This window comes from Xiphophorus couchianus, chromosome 13 (genome assembly GCF_001444195.1).
Source record: "Xiphophorus couchianus chromosome 13, X_couchianus-1.0, whole genome shotgun sequence".
NCBI classification, from domain to species: Eukaryota; Metazoa; Chordata; class Actinopteri; order Cyprinodontiformes; family Poeciliidae; genus Xiphophorus; species Xiphophorus couchianus.
In genome coordinates, this window is record NC_040240.1 from 10,331,489 (window position 1) to 10,354,018 (window position 22,530).

Sequence of the window (22,530 nt, forward strand, 5' to 3'; positions counted from 1 at the left end):
GCAAAGCGCTTTAGCTGCAGAGGCTGAATGTATGCATCAAAGTGGGATTATCAGTCCTCTGACAGTACAAAGTTTAGAACCCCTTCAAGTTGGAGGGTGTTTTCGAAGCACTGAGTGCATGTTTTGTTTTGCAAATGTGCTGCAATATGGCTGATAGAATGCACCACAAGAAAGCACAGGTCAGCTCCTTTCGAGACTGAATCGTGATGTAAATATTCTTTGAGGAGCGTGAGTCACAACTGACCTGTGAGTTGCTTCTAAAGACTGGCGATGCAAAATAAATATGGATAAGTAAAGAAACTTTGCAGAAAGAAGCCAGGCCTGAGAAAGAAGGCTTATTCAATTGTTCAGATATTTTTAAAATATGTAAATATTTCCATGGTTGGATTATTGATTTTTTTTTCCAGAGTGTGCTGCACTTCACTATGCAGACACTGCAGTTCTCAAAATCCAGTGTTATCTCATAGATATAAATTTATGAAAAGCCCAGTTTGGTGCACAGCATTCACATGAGGAGGAAACTAAAGGTTTTTCAGACTTTGCTTAAAATACTTGATAGGGTTTTCTTGATTAAAAGAAAACAAATGCAATGTAATAATTGCATTGCTACTCACATTCTGTCTGTCTCCTGTGAGGTGAGCAAACTCCACCATCTCGTTGCCAAACTGGCTGAAAATCTGCACAAACTCCTGGAAGGTGCTGACTCTTTCCAGTTTGTCAAGTGTTACAAGAACCTGAAAGAAGCAAAATGATCAGCGAGGTGAGATGATTAAGTATGTGTCTTGGAACTCGTATTTATTAGCAGATGCGGTTTCAAAACAGTGGAGGACATATGCTCACAAATGATCAAGATTAAAATTTGGACTGTGGATGTGCTTTACAAAAGTATAAATAGCTGTGGAACATATTTCACGTTTTGTCACATTACAACCACAAAATTCTGTTTTTAACTAGAAATTTGTGTAACAGATCAACACAAGGTAACTCCTAATGGTAAATCAGAAAGAAAAGGATCCCCCAAAAAACAAAGGATTAAGTACTAAGCACCCCATTTCTGCTGCGTAACACAGCATCATGACTAAAATGAGCCATCAATTTAATTCAGGTATGTTCGAAAGGTTTTGCATTCAAAGTTTCAGGATACTCTCAAAGAATATTTATGTGTTAAAATGAAACGCATGAAAATACAATTTAGTATCTGTGGCAAACTCTCAAACATTTATGTCTATTGACACCGTCCACCTTATCTCAATGAGCTGGGAATTGAACTAATTCACTGCTATTTGACAAAAGTATTCAAAATCTGGCACAATTTTCTCTCCATTTTAGAATTATGTACAACTTTGTGTTGCGTTATCACATATATGATGAAAAGAATACATTGAAGTTAGTGGCGGAAACCTTAAAATCTGTATTATATTAATATTCTTAATTTTAATTCTTGATATCATCACACAGATAAAATCCTAAATAAAGGGCTGCTGGGTGGCTCAGTTGACAGAGCATGTGCTCCATATGCAGAGGTTGTCATAGATTCAATTCCCATTTGGTGCATGTCTTCCCCTTCTCTCCCCTCCAAGTTTCCTGCCCATTTACTGTTAAATAGAGGCCACTACAGACTAAAATATTCAAGTTAAACAGCCTAAAATCTGTACTTTGGAAAACAACAGTCTATGTAAGCTGGTAAGTTAGTCACTGAAGATTTGCTAGTCGGCAGCAATAACACAGCAGCAGCAACAGCTTTTATCTGTGCTGTATAAAGAGGAGGAAGAGATCTAATTGTGTTTGCAGGTAATGGAGAACAGAGGGCTGTCAACTGTCTATCCGAACAAAGCAAACCGGTCATGATTAGGCCCTTGTTTCCATTCTTGGCCCAGTCTGAAGTGACATCCGTATCACACTGGCTAAGAGCACAGCCTGATATGAGAGAGACACGGTCCCTGGCCGGGTGTTTTTATGTGGTCACTAAAAGTGCTGCTTCCCTTCAATTACATCCAGGATATTCTTTCAAAGGGGCCACTGTTTACTCATCGGGAAAATAAAGGACTCAGGAGTGTTTTCCTTGTGTATGTGATTGACTAGTTTACAGATGCTGTTCAAGGCAGCACATCTCATTTCAAGCAGCTTTACCTTATTGCGTGATGTGATTATCTGTTTGATGACGATGCGATCAGCAAGGACGAGGACTTTAGTGACTGATGAGAGGAGCAGGCGGGCGGCCTTTACCATCCCAGTCCTGTCACTGAACACTGTGACACGCCCGTCTGTCTGAGGCTGCATGGCTGACCCCACGTCTGTCAGCTGGGCTATAGCGTCGCCTAAGAAACAATGACAAAGAGGTCGAATCATGTTCACTGACTAGAATAGAATAGAATAGAATAGAATAGAATAGAAACTTATTTGTTCCTCAGAGGTAGATTTTCTACTAATAATACATAACTATGTAATTAGTTTGTCGTGTTGTTATACAAGTATTATAATGGTTAAATGCATACATTTTCAGGTAAATATCAGTAAATAGGCTATCTGAGAACCAGGCTTTCATAATCTAGTCTCTGGGACATTGATTTAAAAAACATAATGCAAAATTCAGTTGTATCTTAAAAGAGACAGTCACTTCAAGTCTGTAGCTATCCTTATTGTTTCCACACTTTTTTCCACCACACATTTTCCGTCCACTCAACTTTCCATTATTTGGCTTTTAGTGGGATGCTTTATATGTCGGCCAGTTTATTAATTATATATTTTAATTCTCTGAGAAACTGAACTTTGGGTTTTCATTGCCTGTAACCCATTACCATCAACATTACAGAAATATTATAGAAATGTATCCCTCTCTGTGGTGAATTAATACAATATAAATGTCACTTTTTGAGCTGCATCACTGAAATATATACACTTTTGAAAACATTTCAAACTTGTTAAAATGCACCAGGTGGTATAGATAAGAGTCTGTGGATTTGCTTCATTTTATCCCACAAACTGAGTCTGAATACAAAACTGAGCTGGAGAGTGTTCTAGAAACACTGGTCTCATCTTGCACCTCTTTTTTCTGAAATGTGTAATCTTACAAAGCCGACTGTTCAAAGCAGTAATTGGCAAGAGAAAAATGAAGAATTCATTTTTTCTGATCATAGTTAAATATATTACATAATTATATCTTACATAAAATACAGTAAGAAATTTTAAATGAAACATGCATTTCTGGCTGAATGTCCCCGACCTTACTCTTGCACATTGATATCAACCTAATCTTATCACACATGCATCAGTTCAAAGGTGAATCAAAACCGAACTGAGCTATGGTTTGTATATTAACTTGATGGCACCTCAGTAAATTCATATGAAAAGGACATTCTAGTTGAGATGAGAACTGAATGCTTTAGCTGGCTCATCAGGAGGCATACTAAACCACAAACTTACTAGTGCAGAGCGATTTTGCAGTTCATAATTTTGCACTTCTCTAGGGCTTCGCAAAATAAAAGAATAAAAAAACCCCTTTAAACTTCAAAACTACAATGGAACTTTTGAGTTGTAAGATGACTTATCTTCCTGCATTCCTTATCAAAACTGTGCTGAAAGACAGCTTTTGATTTATAAGTTGGTGCAGTAGCACTTTCAGACTGCTAACTGATGAAGCCAGTCAATAAGCTTAGGAGAGCAACATTTGTCATCATAAATAACTTTAGAACTCGGATGACAAGCCGCCTCTTAGGGGGCAAAAAGTGAATACAGAAATGCTGTGGAAACTTTTTTTTTCTTACTATATTCTTTACTGTGTTTTATGCTGTGAAAGCAGAACGAGAGCTGGCTGAGATTTTCAAACATGCAATCTGGGCAGAGAGAGCCTTAAGGTTTGTGGGATGTTATGAGATCTGGATCTATAATAAGAAGCAGAATACAAGAACCTCCACACTTCAGTAAGCTGGCAAGATAAAGATGCAAACAGTTGTTAATAGTTATCTAAACTTCTTAACTATTGGTCTGACTTCAGATAAGGACAGGTATAGGTGAGTACCTATTTTTGTGGCTATTATCCGAATTACAAAGATCATTCATCTCTGCCTTTTTTAAATGTTCATCTTTTCTTGTTTTGCCCATTTTGAAGAGTAGTTCAGAGAAAATGGCGTCTGAGGAAATCATGAACCAATCATGAGTTGGAAATTCTTAGGAACTCTGACAAAACAAAACTAAATATGCATTTAAAAATATATACTGTTACATTTCATTTGTTTACCCCACCCAACAGGGGTATTAAAATCAAAGGTAGTTTTTTCTAAAATTATGAGATTACCTCTTTTTTTTCCTAATAAAAGAATACGCTGCTTTAAGGATTGCATATTTAGCTGTATAAATCAATACTTCTTAATGCCTTCTCTGTTGCATCACACAATAATGTTGAATTTTCTGCCAGCCATCTCTTAGGGGTGATTTGCAGGTACTTTGAAGTCTGAATTTCCAAATTCAGATTCAGATGAAATCTACAATAGCTCCACCGAGTTAAAACTCCAACCTTGAAAGGTCCCACAGCAACCAAAAATTAAATCCAGTATAGTTTCAGGCAGCAGCACATACAAAATGCAGTAAACGTTGCAGAAATAAAATGTTTACTTTGTCTTCTGGGGGTCTGTATTATACCAGTTACATGTGTTGCAATGTGCATCTTCATTTGTCAGCATGTTCATGTAATACTTGAAGGCCCAGAGTGAAGATAAATACACCATTATTCACTTGATTTGCTAACTTTTCTTAGCTTGGACACTTATAGCAAAGAGCAAAATATACTAGTTGTGTAGCGTGGAAACTAAACAAAGTTTAATTGGATTTAATATCATTCCCAGGTCAAAATTCTGGATTCCAGGATTAATGGAATGCAGCCTTGGTTTTAAATCAATTCTCTGGGAGCAAAAACCAATGGAATTGTGTGAGGCAACATTGTTATGTAATGCTATGCCAGTCTGTTGCTCTCCACCTCTGGGAGTACATTTACAATAACAGAGCCAACTTGACCCAAAACAAAACTGCATGCTTTGTGGAGACAATTTTTCATGCTAAAAACTTCAAAGCTAAGGAAAAAGCTTGTGAATATGCCAACTATACTGAATTTATAAACAACCAATCAAATGTCTCCAGGGGTTCACAGCTTCCCTTTTTTCTCATTCCTTATTTTTATTCTAAAAAAAATACCTTAGACGCTTCCACTAAAGAGAAAACAGACTTTGGAATCAGATTGCAGAGTAGAGTCTGAAAAGGAAAAAAAAAACAAACAGCTCTGATAGCAAGAAGATGAGGACACAGGCTGATATCACGTACTGCAATTCGATTCTCTTCCTGGTCTGGCTGGTCCTTTTTAGGAAGCAGCCCGGACAAAATGATCGTATCTGACAGGCTGCTATTCAGAGCCAGCTCTGTTAAGTTAAACTTTATGGCCGGGCTCAGAGGAGATCCTGTCTGAGTTCCTTGACTGTGCTGTAGTGGTGAGCAAAAACACAGTCAGCACTGTGTTCTCCATATGTAGAACATAGGGCTTTGAAAAAAGAAACTAAGGAAATCAAGAATTGGATTATAATTCGTCTTGAATTAAAATATGAGTCTGGTGTGATGGAAGGTATATATTGTCTATGTATCAGAGGAATTACTACAAAAATTTTAATCCCATTTGTTGGACGTGGATAACAGCTTTTGAAATCAGCTCTTTTTTATGAATTGGGTTATTAAAATACAATCCAATTACTGTTTGTGCTTTTGTCTGTGTTAATACATTTTTAGTTTTAAATAGTACATTTTGTTTCTAATATGTATGTGAATATCATGCTGTGGCTGAACTCTTGAAGTCAACATTGCTAAGTTTTCACAATCAGTATTTGTAACACATTGAACTTAATTGAAAAAGATGAAGACTGCACCAGCCTGCACCCACTTCCCTCACTATGCAGATGGGAAATGGACATCATTTTTTCTGCAGGATGCCAAATCTCACTAGTTATACCAATCAAGAGTCCAAATATGTGACTGGATATATAAAGTGGAAAATGCTTTCAGATTTTTTTTCTTCATTTTCTAATGGAGTTTGTATTCTAGTTTAACCTTGCTCTTATTATAATGATAACTGCAAAGAAAGGCTCAGATAGATGGCTCAAATAAACATCAATCCCTTGCTAACTACCTCTTCTCCCCCCGCTGACTGTATAAAAGATTAAAAAAAAGAACAAAGCTTATTCCTTTTGATTACACAAGACGTTTGGAAGTCGGATGGCAGAAAAAAAAAATTATAATGAGCAATGGTTTAAAGTTTTTTCAGGGCCAACCCAAAGGCAGAACTCTGAATGGATCGTTGTGAAAATGGAGTAAATTAGTCACAGCAGGCATTAAAACATGCATGTATTAACACATGCATGAACACCCCGCTTCACCTATGCACACACAAACTCATCAGCTGACTCAACTCCTCCCGACAGCAGCCTCTTTGTTGGAGTTTTAGCCGTCATAACAAATCAGCAGTGTGAGAGGACTAAATGCTTTTCTATACGAGCTGGTTCCCCCAGCGTTAACCTATTGTTATAATGTTGGGTTTAAAATCTTTAGCCACTGAGACACTGTTTGCCCCCAACTGGAAGCAATGTCACACCGTTTCCAGTTTAAGGGCAGATTAAGAAATGTTACACCTAAATTTGAAATTGCAAAACCTAAACCATGAATCTTCTTCCCGAGGTGTTAGCACAAATGCTAACCTGTGTTTTCTAACCATAATAGTGGCTCGTTTTTCAAAAATGTAATAACGTAGCAAACAAAGCTTTGCTTAAAAGGTCCCTCAATCTTTACCGTGAAATGTACCCCATATGTGACAACTGTACAAATAGGACTTGCAAAAACATTGAGTTTGGGAAATTTTTTCAGAGTTTATGAAGAGAAATACTTACCAAAAAATGGGGTAGAATTATCTTGCAAACTTTATTAGACTAAGTACAACGTCCATAAGACTGAGACACATTTTTAAAAGTTAATTTAGGATTATTTAGTCCCTTGCTGGGACTAAACAAGAACATACTCTGGATAGGATAAATTTGTATTGTAGTGCAAATGTTTTTTAAAGGAAGTAGAAAAATAGTAGGAAAGGAAAGAGGCGACACCATACATAGAGTGGGTAAGTGTAGTGATTGCTAAACGTTTTGTCTTTGTAGCTTCCCTTTTTGCACCACCCCAACTTCCTGCTAGCATCCATGTACAGGCGTGTACACACAAGGGTCCCTGTGCTTGTGTGTGTACAACTACAAAAGAAAAACTCAAAGTAATTTAGGGTATTAGTTCTTTTATTTTTTTGCTTCGTATAGAAAGACATGGTGTTCTAAGAAAATAATGCTTCCTTGTCACCTTTCTCCACATTTAGAACATATTGATAATTAGATAAACCTGGCGGCCACAGATCTTTTCAACAGGTGGAGAAATGTGAAGAACAATGTGAAGTCAATGTCCAGCCTGACAGGTGTTTTTCTTTTTTTTTCAAAATTAAAGTTCACATGGAAACCTAACCCTATAACTGCACTAGATAATAAACATCAGTTTATGAACATTAGTGAAATGGGACCCGCATATTTTCACAAGAAGTTGTAAGTAAATCCATAACTGAGCACATCATGACCTTGACTTTTTTTTAACTTTAAAAAAACTGGCTTGCTAATCCCAACATAACATTTTTCTAAGTTATTACAGTAGTTTGTAAACCATATGCAAGTCAGTACACAGCATAACCTTGCTAATATAATTGCAGTGAATGAATATGTGTACAAATTAATAACCTATTAGTTCTGATGAGACAGGAACAAAATGCATTTTACAGCTGCTTTGTATAAATTCGACTTAAAAAGAGAGATCCAATACAAAAGCTTTGGGGTTTTTTCGCCCTCAATTTAAATCCAACAGGTTGATATTTCTTTACCATTGTCCAATAACCTTCAATTATAGCCCATTATCCATGTAAAGGCAGATTAATTTCTTCTTCTACACAACACCCTAAGGTGCTGCAGCTGTTTTTTTCTCCTCGCCTTCATCCCCAACTCAATAACCACAATGTCTTTAGAGCACTCTGGAGGTCTTCTGGTGTAATACTGGGTGACAGCTCGGTTGTCCAGACTAATCGAAATTTGCTAAAATTTGATAACACTGTGAAGCCTGAAGGTGACGTGTCTAAAGCTTTATGAAACTGTCACACTTTGGCTTAGCAAAACACTGATGAGCAACTCTTAGCTTACTGAATGGTCTGCTCAGCACAAACGGTCTGGAAAAGCCCAAAATCTCATAAAGCCTTTTTGTGCTTACAACAAAAAGATGGAGCGTTATCTAAAAAGAGACTCTGTTAGTATTGTTTATTTTCTGCACAGCAAAGTGTCATTTTGAAACAAAGCAGGAAAAACACAATTTAGATAAAATGTTAAACACCTGCAAGGTACAGCTAAAGGATTCCTACCTGCTCTGCGTGCCTCAAAGCACGCCTGACCCATTTCATCCTTCAGCTCCTGGTTTTCTGAGGCTATGGCCTCCCCAACGGCGACAAAACGCCCCACTGCCACGCTCACTGCCTGACCCACTCGGTGAATCGCTGCCAGCGTCCGCTCAGGCTTCTTTGGCCTGTCTTTGTGGTTAATCAGCGTCGTGATCTGCAGAAATTTTAGGAGAAAGACAGAAGGGAAATGAGGATTTGTTTTCTATTAAAATAAGGGTTAGAGTTTTATTTTGAACAGAAAAAGCTGCTCAGTGCTATATGATTTTGGACAGCCATTTGTCATTTAAACTAGTTTGGTGGAATAGTACTCTTATATCAGTGATCCGTTCTCTTGCAGGATATCAATGTTTACTGTACGTCTATACAGTAAATCAGGAAGGAAAGTCATAAAGAAAAGCAAACAAGGAATGAAAAAGAATACTGAAGGACCCAAGAATTTATAAAATATAAATATGAAGAAAAATTACAAATATTCAAAGCAGCTGTTCTTGGCTCCATATTTAACACTGTAGGTAAATACAGTGTTTAAAAGATTAAATTTGAATCTTTTAGAAAAAGAGATTTGCACATGAGCAATTATATCAAATAGTATTTCAACAGAAAAACAGCTAAAATGACAGACATTTTTAGGGTTTCTTATTCAGTACAATCTAATCCAGGACAAGTAAGTGGAAACACACTGATATATGTCCTTTTGGTAATACATATCGGTTATAAATAGATAAAGTCAGTCATTAAATATTTATTGGCTGCGTCTTCTTTTCTCCAGCTGTTGTTATTGAGTGTATGAATGGGTGTGTGTATGTTATAAATCATTTAGTTCTTTAGGAGGCGGGCGGTCCTTTTAATTGGCACATGACTGTAGGTGGTCCACGAGGGGAATCGGTGGCAACAAATTATTACAGAACAACACATTTAAAAGACTAGTCCTTGTTGAACCCTGATATGTCTGGAGCAACTTGTTGATTTGTCATGGTCTTAAAAAGACAAAGGTACCAAATTAATAAGACTTTTATACATTCCATATTATTCAAACTAAGTTTCAGAGAATCAACAGAGATTTCTTGAACATATGTATTGTGCGCCGTCAGTCAGCACTGTGTCAAATGAGAGAACTTATTTAAATCTAGTTAAAACCATTGATTGAAAGTTATAGTCATGACTTATCAGAAGAGCATCACCTACTGACCAATTGACAGCAAAGCTCTCAGATGTGTGAAAAAAGCTGCAGCAGCAGCAAGCCCATCTTCCCATGAACTAAACCTACCAGACTTTATGCTAACACACAGCTAGAACAAATAAGTCAACATTAACTTACTAGGTTCCCAAACATATTTGGTAAAAAGGTTAAATATGGCAGTAAATAACTAATACTCTAAAAAAAACAAGTGCTTTTACTATGGCCCTATAAATGTATGTAGCTGGTAATAATTGATATTTCTTTTGCTTAGATCATTCATCATGGTGTACATTTCTTCTGCTAGTCAATTTGAAGTGTGCAGATAGTCTCTTACACATTGATTCTCTCAGCCTATTGGTATGTCTGATTGAAGCTGTAAGAAAGATTTCACATAAGTGTGGCTTTCTTTAAATGACAGAATGCTGTCACTTCACAAACAGGTAAAATAATTTTCAGGGCATAGCTCATGTCGGCAAAAGACTTACGTAAAACCCATTCCTTGTTAAGATACTACTTTTTCTCCCGGTTAGTCCATTATCACTGCATCCTATCCACAGTATCTTCTTTATATAGACTGTTTGTGCCAGGCAGGGTACAAAGGGCACCAACGGGCTTATGTTTAAGAGAGAAAGAAACCGACTGAAAACCCTGCTGTACTTCACAATTGTCATGCTCTTCTTGTCTAAAAACAGAAGTTGCTACATGTCAAACAGCTTTTTATGCTTTTAGTTCTACAGTCTGTGGCAACAAGACAACATATCCTAAAGTGCACATTAGACTCTTCTTTCAATCAAGTAATATTTTACGTGTCACACTCTCTTTTACATCTTCCGTTTTTGAATTACTTTTTACTGCAAGGCATGAATTTTTAACAACTTGGGCACAAAAACATATATTCTAGCTGCTGGTTTCTGTCTCCAGCAGTCATTGAGTGAGAAACAGGAAACACATTGACATATTCAAAGGATGGATGGATGTTTGAATATTCCACAAAAATGGAATACCCCATCAAGAAACATAATTTTACTAACATTTTAAGCAAAAGTAGGACCTGGAGGCTTTCCTCCAATATAAATAAAGGAATGATGTTGAATTGACCTGTTTGAGTCCTGGATGCATTTATTCAACCATGCATGCACGCTTGAAGGCAGAAAAGGAATGTGAAATTTGGGATGTATGAGGGAAGAAGGAGGAAAAATAAAGTGAGGAGAGGAAGAAAGTGCCGCAGAAATTCAATAAAATGAAAAAGTTAAATCAAGAGACACCTGAGTACCAATTTCTCTTTAAGGAAAAGTTATTGAACAGTAGTGGTCTTCATCCACTGTGACTAATGCCCACTATTCTGCATGCTTTAGATTATTTTTAAATATGTTTCTGTGATAGGTTGTTGTAGTGAATATGAGCTCAAATTTAGCTGTCCACAAAAATGCCAGTTTGTGTATCTTCATTCGCTTACCAAAAGTACTACCTGCATGAGGATGTGATTTGCGAGGGCAGCAGATAATGTCTTATGTAAAACAATCATGATTTGATGGACAGAACCTAACCAGTGGTGGGCATATAAAGCGATAAAGAGAGGCAAGAAAGTTTTCCAAAGGGAGAGCAGAGAGCAGAAAGCAAGCAGTCTGGAATTACCTCCGTTATGGGATTACTAAGTTTGGTACATTTACTGGGCCAGGCAAACAGGAACAGAGCCGGGTGGAGAAAACATAATATTGATACAGTGCCATGACACTGTGGAAGGCTTTTTGTGTTTGAGTATTCATCAGTGGAACTTTGTGGAAAGGTGAAAAGTGCACATTCCTTTTACATATGTCAGTGGGAGGGAAAAAAACAAAACAAAAAAAACTTTACAATCACTTCAGTTAAAATTTTAAGTTCTTAAAAACTTAACATTTTTAAGTTAGCTTAAAAATGTTAAGTTTTTAACTTAACTTTAACTTAACTAAAAGCACAGTGCCCTACTGTGATTTAGTTCAGCACATTGGAGTGCTGAACTAAAGGTTCAGTTAATTAGTAACTAATTAACTATTTGTTTTTAATCAACTAGACATTGGCAACACAATCACATTTTAAGGACAAACGTATTACAAAAAGACTGCAAATTGTTGAGCGCAATGAATGATTTATGTTCTAAAGTTTAAAATTGCAAAAGGTTTGTGCAGGAAAAAAATGTGCTATAAACTTTGCTGCCTCATGCTTCTGTTTCAATTTTATCAAGGTTTTTAACTTTTCAAATTTAGACTTAAAACTTTTATTTCAACCCCTTTTCTAGTAACCTTCACAATCTCTCCATCTACTTTGGTATTCAACCAGTCAATACCAAACAATTGAGCTCTCATCTCTTTGTTGTGCATAATAAGGAAGACAATTACAAGGCCAAAAGAAAAAACCTCAATGTGCCTCACTGTGAATAACAATACGCTAACCAATTCCACCCACTGGTTAGCAGGAAATTTAGGCCAGTACCTCAAGGACACAGTGACTGACTATAAATCTGAGGGTAACAAAAGGTGGAAACATTTGTGGCTGCCTCCCATGGCTACAGATTCTGTTTCACTGAATGGCCATGCTAAGAGAAAGTTCGATGTTATCAGAATCACCCGTGGCCCAGTTTTATTTGCCGCTGTTCTCATTCTTAATTTTTACATTCGGATAATTTGATTGCGTAAACAACTTTTTATTCTAAACATAATTTCTGAGCAGACTTTTCTTCTCTGTTGACATAGTTGTTGCAGTTGTGTCATTTGAGAACTGCAAAGAATCCCTCTTCTAACAAGAGGTGTCTAGAAAAAAGAAGAAAAAACTGCGTTAGTTCGAACAAGCTGAACCGAGAGGCCCACTGGGACTTTTATTAAACACACATTGTAGATGTTCATTACAATAATTGCTTGTTTGGTGAGTCCTGTGTTGGCCTGCTTGCTCGTCTCATTTGTTTCACTGATTGCCGTTAAGCTCTACTTGGCTCACAGACAGAATCAACGAGTAAAGAGCTGGGAGCTGTATTTTTCAAGAGCAGAAAGACTAAATCTGAAGTAAAACGCTAAAAAAATGGAAGGATATCTTCACATGCAAGAATGAGGGAATGTCAAGCAAAGTAACATTACTCTGTCTAAGCTGACAAGATCACTAATTTTTTGTCCTAGTTGAATCTACACAAAGAAAATACCAAGATATCACCTCTGGATGAAAAATGACAGCTATCAGCAATTTTCAGTCCTGACCCACAGCAACAAAAGTAAACAATTATGTTGAAGGACAGTGGAAGCTTCCACTGAGAGAACAAAACTTATTTACCTACTTTCAGACCCAAAGGCAACTATCAAAGCGATCTGGACTTCCATTACACATATGCAGGCTGATCACCTGTGATTCTGGTGCATCAATGCCGTCAGGGCGTCATGGCACTGATGCAGTAATTCATGCAAGGGGACGATTAAAATTTGTGCTTAAAACTTCTGTTTTTGGTCGGTCTAGTGTGATATTCTAATTTTCTGAGAAACTCATATTTGGGTCATCTTTACATGTTAACCAAAAAAATAAAAGCTTAAAATTTTTCTATGCTATGTCTAAAAAAATCTCTATGAAATAAACCTTTTACTTCCTGAAGAGACTGGCAAGAAAAAAATGCAGTTTTACACAATATTCTAACTATTGAGATGTTCTAGTATATTTTAAAGTTTAGAGAAAAATCCAAAAGTCAAGGCTCAACAAAAACTAGAGGCATATTTTGTTTTGTTTTGTTAGTAGATAACATTTTGAAGCAGCAGAGCAGGGTTTGGAAAATACATTATTGAGCTCAAGAGAATAACATGAGAAATGTAATGTCTTGATCATGTTTGCTGAAAAGCCCACATTTGCAGTGAAGCTTTTCCAGAAAAATCTTTTTTTGTGTGCTTCATGAGAAAAGAAAAAAAAATCCCTTCTTGTCACCATAGACAAGCAGTGAATCACTTAGTTAAAAAGAAAAGAAAATACTTTCAGATCTTATTTCAGCCTGTTACAACACAAAGGGATCATTGTTGCACCCCAAAGAAAAACATTTCAGAAAATTAACAGTGAAGCTGAATTTAAGGCATTTAACAAATGGAAGTAAATACCAAAAAGAAAAAGATGCTGCAAATATTTGTCTCAATCACGTAGGTTTGTCCAAAAAGGTTCCCAGACAGTATTAGCATCTCTTTATCTGAGCCGTGGCATCCTTGACAAAAAGCCAAGTTTCTGTTTAGCCTTTATTCATGCAATGAGATACATGACTAGCTGCTCACCAGAGGCCATGTGTGTGGGAAGTAAAACAAAACGCGCAAGGAAAGCTGCTCTGAACATGCACTTTAATAAGAGAGTAAATTCCCAGCAAATTGGCTGCAAGGAGAATGGAGTTCAATCTTGCGCTGGTCGATAGCCAGACTCTAGAATATAAGGAGATGAAAAGAGGGGGGAAACAGATGAGCAGATGAGATAATGTGAAATAAGGAGGGGATTTTAAAAAAAGAGGACACTGTGCTTCTACTGGATGCCTCTCTTTACTTTGTTATGTTTCTGTATTACTGAGTTGTTTTCTTTTCTAACTTTCTGGAAACTTCTCCCTCCTCCTCACTGTGCAGTTGAGGGTCCAAGTTCACCCACAGAGCTAAGCTGCGGCAGTACAGTACAGTGTGATACAGCAGCAGCTTGCAGTATTTAAGCTGCATTCTTCAGGGAGCTGGGTAAAACCCTGCATAGAGGAGAGTAGAACTATATAAAAGCAACATTACCTCATCTTTCAAAAATGTATAGCAGGCCTTCAAGCTCTTTCATTCTAATTTTAGCCGCAAAATGCGCTGCAGATGCTGACAACAAACTGAGAAATTAACCCAAATGAGCAAAGCCACTTTTCTGGAGACCACTTGGTAATTATCATATATATATATAAAAAAGCTTTAGTACAGCTTATCAGGCCAGCAGCCAATTAAAATGAATATTCTGCTGTGATAAGTCGTGTCCTCAAATTAAGGAAGTGCTCATTTTATGCTCTTTCAGTTACCCCTAAACAATGGAAAGAGTTGGTGAGTCTGAAAAAGTTTACAGGGAACCATGTTTCATTAAGCTACAAAACTGCATCTCATTGTCGCTCCAAGCGAAACCGCATTCATGTGTCACATGTTGAGGCACGTGTGCTAGTCTCTGGAAGTGAAACTAATGTGTCAATAAGTTAATTTGAGATTAGTCTGAAATAATACCGAACTGCTGCATCTTTATTTTACCTTTATTTGGCCAAAGAGCTAAGAGAAGTGTTAATTTAAAATAAATTTGGTGGCAATAACAAGTCAATCAGTGCTGGTACAACCATTAATCTTTGGATGTAGCTCAGTGCGTGGCATGCGCCAAAGGTTGGTTGGAGTTAGGAATATTAAGTTTGAATACCAAGAACTCATCAAATATTTTAAAAACGTGTAATGCATTTGAATTTCTGCGTACTCCTTTTCTACAACTTTCAAAAAGTGAAAGTTTGTATAGTTAATACATTTGATCATTATGTTGAGAAAGAAACTGGAGCATTTTACAAAAACAATCCTATCACCAAACAATTGTTATGGTCTGGGGTTGGATAATTTCCTGTAACTCAGTAGTTCCCAAAGATTTTCTGGGCCACCGTATGGATTACAAAAATCAACTGGGCACACACATCGTTCAACCAGATATAAACCTATACACATATTTTGTTTTCAAACTCCACTGAAGTTTATTTCACACTTCAGGTTGCAACAAAACAAACTACAAACCATCTTGAAGGTGAAATACTTTTGTGTAACTGTTTGTTTTTTTCATCCATATTGCTTCCCCCGCTGCAATGGCACTGCGCCCCCCTTAAGGGGCGCGCCCCACACTTTGGGAACCACTGCTGTAATTGATGGAACCATTAATCCTACACAGCACTAGACCGTCCTTCTGGTTCTGATTGGTTATTTTGGCAGGAACATTGCATTACTTTAGCTAGCAATAGTAGTTCAGGGAGGAGGTGGAGGAGATGATTGTTTTCACAGATTATCTATCTCATAACAAACTGGCACGACATGGTGACAGCTTTAACAATTGTGGAGAAAACATATTTTTTATTAAAGTTATACACTGCAGCTTGAATAAAATGCAACTACATAGCATTTTTTGAAAAGTCTGGATTGCTTTATGTATATTTTGCATGTTGCCTATGACTGTTGCTTGTGGAGAGAGCCATTTCAGTAATAGAAAAAATGTAAGCAACCTACTTGCATACTGTATGTGAACTGTGGTATGTAAAATTCATGAGCAGTAAATATTGTCCTAGTATCAGTACTGGACCAAAGAAAGTAAGGCAGCTGCAAGCCTCTAAAATTGTGATGCTTTTTGTGGGTCAAATAGACTCAGAAAATTGAAACAGCAGCTTCATGGGGTGGGGGGGCCTCAATTAGATTGAGGCCCCCCGAAACCTTCATTTAGCATTTTATGTAGGATCAGGGGTGCCGCCATGATTCCAAGATGGGGGAATCATGGCGGCACCCCTGATCCTACATAAAATGCTAAATGAAGGTTTCGGTGGTCAAAGTCTAGAGTCATATTTATTTGAGAAACTGGTAGTAAACCATCTGAAGTTGTTAAATGAAACAATTCTGAACAGAAGATTTGGCCAGAAATCTTTAAAGGTGCATCTATAGGTAGCTTTCAGGTTTTAGAAAGCAATCACATTTTCACAGATTGGTCTTAAAAAAATGTATTCATTTTGAATTCCTTTACTATGAATGAAGTAAAACAGGACCACATTTTCTGGCTCGTTTCTCTTGTATAGTCAATACATTTCATCATTATGTTGAGATATAAACAGGAGCATTTTACATTTTACTTACTATGCCTAAAATATATTGAGCTACATTTGAATTCCTAATTTTTGAGTTTATGGTTTCCATTTCCTTAAAGCAATTCATCTCAAAGAAAAGGCAAAGACTTGATAGAATATTGCAAACACTATTGACTGTTGTTTGTCTATGTCATTGAATCTACAGTTTGCTTTTCATATTTGTAATGTTATTTCATGTGTCAGTCTGCCCGGTGGCTTACTGAGCCAGTTTCCTTTGTCTGGGTCTGGACCGTGGACATGTTATTGTAATCAGTGAGGAAGTGGAGAACATGTGACAAAAAGACTACAAATCAGACGACGAGCACATGACATGAACTTTAGCCCACTCGCTCATGTAGGCCAACAGACATGCAACCAATGAGACAGACAAGCATGTGTGGACACTGATGCAGACAGACAGTGAGGTGGGGGTGTAATGAGGCTTTCTGATACACAGGCAGGCTACGGGAAGGAAAAACACTCAGAGACGATCTGAGCAGAATACAGGGGGAGCAGTTGAATAACTTTGGATTCCTATCAGACTGTACCCCTCACTGGATATGCATGAGAAAAGGGCAGTGCTTGGCCTTCCAGCTTGAGTTCAGCAATCACAGCTGACATTTGAATATGTGGAAGGGCGAACAGACTCCATGGCAAACATGAGCTAGAAAGGGTTGACTGAGAATAATAACTAGCTGCTTCCCAGAGTGCAAAATCAACCTCTTGGGAAGGACAAGAGACACAGAAGTATCATTTCTCTTCATCGAGTGAGTGTGACATTTTACTTAAGAATGGGAAGAAGAACTACTTCCTGCTGCTAATTTTACTGATGTTGGCCCAATTCTTCCTTGCTGTTATTAAAAGTCCCAATTTCATTGCCAAATAAAGTCAATCTACAAATAAAAAATAAAAAAATTAAAAAAAGAATTTTTTGCCCAAAATGAGTGTGTAAGTAAATCTTTACAGGCATGTGTTATGCTTTTCAGTCATTTTCTGACAACAATTAAGAGAAGCAGGTTGTTCACATTACAATAAAACCAGCCTAAAGCAGGAGGCATAAGACATTTTACACACTAACCTTTGATTCGCAGTAGACGTCTTGAAAATATAATGAAATGCCATGAGAACCAGGTTCAATATGAGTAAAACCTAGAACTAAAACTATCATCAAATCTGTAGTTAAGCATTGCCCTTTGAAAAGCACACGATGTTCAAAACAAACAAAAGCTGATTTCTCCCAGATGCAGACACAACACACAATGAAAGCTTGTTTTGAGACAATGACGTGATGGAGGTGCGCAGGTCTGAGATCTGGCCACATTTAAGTCTCAATAGGAATGCAGAGGGAAAATTACCGGATGTCTGTACCTGAAGAAGTAGCAGCAGAAAGTAAAAATAGATTTGTAGTAAATAACCCACTATGTCTGTTGCTTTAGTGTAAAAGTAACTCAAGTACCCAGTTGGTATAAAAAATACAAAAAACTGACAAATGTTTTAACAATAAACAATGTGCTAATATGTTTTAATGCTTTTTGGATGTTTTCAGCAGAGCTTAGCAAGAGACAAAGATTCTATATGACAAGATAATAGTTAAATTTACAATTCCACCATGTGGTGGTGACTATGATTCTCACTTTTAATTTTCTGTGCAGCACATAAAGTTTCAGACACAAAAATGTGCTGTGAATGTTCACACATATGGAGCCCGGGCAAGGTCCCAAAAATTTATGTAAAGTCCTCATTACAAGGCCACACAGCCTGGTCAGTAGAAATTTTCTTGGCTTAGCTCCAACAACCAGATATGCAAATAGGAATTTTTTGTTTTGTTTTGTTTAAGAATGCATTTTGAAACTTCTATCTGTTTTCAGGAGCAAAAGTTCATAGCAGCTATTCATGTTGTTTACAGTGCTCCAGAGAAAAGCTCTATGTTAGCTGCATGAGATGCTGGACTTGTATTCAGAGAACATTAAAACGAGTTTTAAAATGTCCTTGCTTCTTGAGTCCAAATGCCAAGATGATCATATGAATAAAACGCTGCAAGGAAAAGCCTCAGAAACACACTGCTCACATTCACAAGAATACAATATGTCTATTCATGAGTGTCTGCTCACGTAATTCTCTGGATAGAAGGTAGGAGGGAGACAGTGAGATAGAGAGAGACAAAGAGGAAGTCAAGGAAGGGGTCAGCAAGCAGAAGTAAGATGTACCTCCAGTACAAAGAAAAATGCTGGGTCAGATTCACTTTCACTATGTTAACTATTCAGGTTCTATTTCTTAAGCTATTTCTTATGCATGTTCTTTATGCATAAATGTTAATATCAAATACAGAGAACCTAGATTGTGAAAAAGCTGAACGATAGAGAGCTAAAAACAAATATATGGTTGACATTATTCCAATGTTTTATCTCTTTAAATTCTAAAAACTGTTTGTTCTGTATGAATAATATGTTAATCCTATCATTATTTTTTTCTTTGTAATATATTGTTTTATTTAACCATTTAGTTTGTCTGCCTTCAATAAACCAAAATTATCTTCACATCACAATAAAAGACATTATTCTGTCTTGACCTACCACGCCATTTTTGACCTACTAGGATGATAAACAACATCCATTTTTCCTTTTCAAAATGAAGTGTCCATACATGTAAAGAGACACACCAGCTCCTACAGATAAAATTAGCCTGATTGCATCTTGATTGAAGGAGTCATGATCTTCAGGAAATCACTTTAGGATAAAATAGTTTTTTAAAAGTATTTTTTAAAAACTATTTCATAGGTAACATAGTTAAAAATGTACTGAAACAGAGCAGGACAAAACGTACAAGAGCTTATGAGTCCACCAGCAGTACCCTGCTGCTTGACACCCTGGGTCTGCGAGGGCAAGAGCGTCTCCATGGTGAGCAACATTTTCAGGAAGCTTGAACTCTACCATTTTACAAAGTTCCCTGTTGTCAAATTACACCAGGAAGTACAAGCTACAGTTGGCCAGGACTTATGCTATTATTGCTGATTCATTTTATATACATATGGGTTCTTTTGCCCTTTGACAGACTTTAATTGGGTACCGTACTTTGACTTTGTAATTCTCCAACTCAGGATAAGTGTGGACAAATAAAAACTGGAATTTGGATTTCCAGACTTTCTACATTTCTCCAATATAAAAGATAAGGAATTTATGAAGAACAGGCTTTCTAAATGTATTTATATTTAGAAGATTCCACATCACAAACTTTGTGCTGATCATTATTCATGTTGTTTTTAGTCTCATTGATGAACTCCTTCAGAAAAAAAAACAACGCGTCATTTCACGTAATTATTTGTAAATTAGGTTTGGCTGACATGATAAGTAAAACTTTAAAATTCCTATGTTTTATTATTTTCGTGAAATAAAAACAGTGAATATAAATAATCTCCATTTACCCTCTGTGCACTTTAATGGCTGCATGTTTTCATTTTTGAGCTTAACTGGATATTTGTTCTTTGAATTTCCTGATTTGTTCACTGTTGAGTAAAAATTTTTAAATGTGTCTATCTTTTTCATATTAATTAATAAAATATTAAACTCGTCTAAGCAATAATGCAGTGGCTTTAGAACAAGAGAGTGTCAAAATCTTCAATTGTTTTATTATTAATTATTATTATTATCATTATAGTTTCTGAAATATAGATAAAAGAATCAAAGAATGAGGTGCAACCTACTAGAATCAGCTCAGAGATTTATAAACTAACCAAGTTCTGTCAAACTGAAACACATTTTGGATTAATATTGAGGTAAACATTATCCAGTCACATCATCAGCTTTCTCATTAAATCTGGAGTGACATCTAACCCTTCGGTTCTCTGCTGAAATCCTCCCTTACATGACTAAGCAGGACAGTTTGTCAGATCTGCTGGTTCTTTTTCCTGTTCCAGTTTTTAATCACACCACCAAAGAGCGCTGAACACTGCTGCACTGTGCGTCTTATTGTTTGTGTGTTAACGAATTCAGGTTTTGGGCAAATTGGGATGAGTAACAACAGTCCTTTGGATTTAATGGAGAAGACAGCAAGGATTCAGTGGACAAAGTACTTGCATAATTACATTAATCAAGAAGACTATTGGTGCTTTTGATGCATATTATATTCAGAAATAAAATCAAAAGTATGGGTTTTTTTGGGGGGTCAATTCAAAGAAAGTTCAAGTTTGAAAATAAACCCTCATTCAGTCTAATAAATATTTCTCTGGTGTTTCTTGTGCAGCAGAGGAACGCGGCAATTTTAGAGTCAATTAGTTCTGGCGGCAAGCACTGAGGCAGATAAGACAGGACAAAACAACAACAAAATAGATTTCGAGGTTGGCACAGAGAAGACAAACCAATAAACTCCTCTCAAATCTTCAAATAGACCATTCGCTGTCAAATGAACAGCTAAAATCCCACTCATTGTCTGGTTTTAAATCTTGGCATCAACCCTCCATGCTCTGCCTCAGTTGGAGAGCCCAGAGTTTCCCTGAAACCTCCCAGGAACGAGAATTCAAATAATGGGATGGAAGACGGGCCAAGGAATTTTAGTTTACATGTTTGAGATTGTTGCAATAAATAACTTTTTTTTTATTATCTCTGAGGCTGTACAAGAAAACTGGCTTGGCATTTGTCTGCCAGAGTTTGGTAGTGTTCCTGTTCAAGAAGGAAAGCGGAGAGGCCTTGTTGCTACCTGCAGCTCTTTCACTGCTATCTAAAAATAAGGGGAAATCTATCAAGTCTTAAGCGGGCACCTAGCTCTCCAAAACTGCCCAAAGTCACTCTGACCTGAGTTTGTGACAGTCTGCAGTGACAAGATCTATCAGACTGAACACGAATAAAGCATTTATCTATCTTTACTTTGAAAACACTGTAAGACTTCATAATCATAGGTTTGGAAAGCTTACCTGATTTTCAAGCAAATGCATTTCTACATAGCTAAGTAAATCTAAAAGCTGGTCGACCACAGTGACCTGGTAGTGCACTCACTGGTGATCACACACGATCTTTACTGAAAGCAGAGCACTGCTACAGTGTAATCAGTCAGGCCGATATGAGGAGCAGGAAGCTTACAGGAAGCAGAAACAGATAAGAAAGAACGATAAACCTGGGAGAAAAACAGACGGGCAGCTGCGATAGAGCGATGGGCAGGTAAAAAGGAGCGGACACACAATAAATAAAGAAAGATGGCAGACATCCGAGACTGACAATAAGACAAAACATATCTGACAAAGAAACACAGCAAAGCAAGTCTTTATCAGAAAACTGGATTCATATAACAACTTTTCATGAAAGATTAGTACTGTGTACGGACGAGATGTGAACGTCAGAATAAACATGACCTGAAATATAAATCACAGTTCAAAATTTAAGCTGAAAGTTTCTTTTTCTTATTGTTTATTAAAGAAATCTGAGCAGTCAGATTAAACAGACAGCTTTGGATGTAAGCTATTTTGTTCTTCCAAGAAGAAATATTAAAGACATCCCTGTCCGAGTCAGCAAAGCAATTGAGATAAAATGCAACTCATTTGAAAATGTACACTTCATGCTGTCACACATCCTTCAAGTAATGACATCATTCTTTGATAGAAGAATCATTTCCCCTGTCATTATTTTCACTGCAGGACAGTTACCATTTTAGCCGTTTGATCTCACAAGAAAATGTAACAAAAGCAAAAAGGCACCATCGAAGATGTTAAATGTGACATCTGCCATGTAATCTTCCAATTCCACTAAATTACTCATATATAAGTCAAACACCTAGTTATGGGTCTCAACGGCTGCTTTCAGACTGTACTTCCAATCAGTGATCAAACTGATTCATAATGTGGGTTCAACAAGGCTTTTCACGGGTTTGCATAACAAGAAACTTTGGAATTAATAAATAATAAACCTCTCAAGTCTCAAGGTTAGTAGCACTCTGTTTATCTGAGATGGGAATGTACAAAAAGTCAAACATGAAAAAAAGTTAATCATTTCAATCAGTTTTACCTTGTAAAAT

At 36.9% G+C, this 22,530-nt stretch overlaps 1 protein-coding gene across 4 annotated transcripts in view; it reads right to left on the minus strand.

The window, feature by feature from the left end:
* The window catches only part of ctnnal1 (catenin (cadherin-associated protein), alpha-like 1), a 53,709-nt gene that overhangs the window by 17,402 nt on the left and 13,777 nt on the right, over positions 1-22,530 (minus strand). For all 4 annotated transcript variants that reach the window (XM_028036629.1, XM_028036627.1, XM_028036628.1 and 1 more), the window contains exons 2-4: positions 8,465-8,654; positions 2,131-2,318; positions 615-734 (exon numbers count right to left, since the gene is read on the minus strand). In XM_028036629.1, the coding sequence (XP_027892430.1) occupies positions 615-734; positions 2,131-2,318; positions 8,465-8,654 (498 nt within the window). The remainder of the gene's footprint in view (positions 1-614; positions 735-2,130; positions 2,319-8,464; positions 8,655-22,530) is intronic.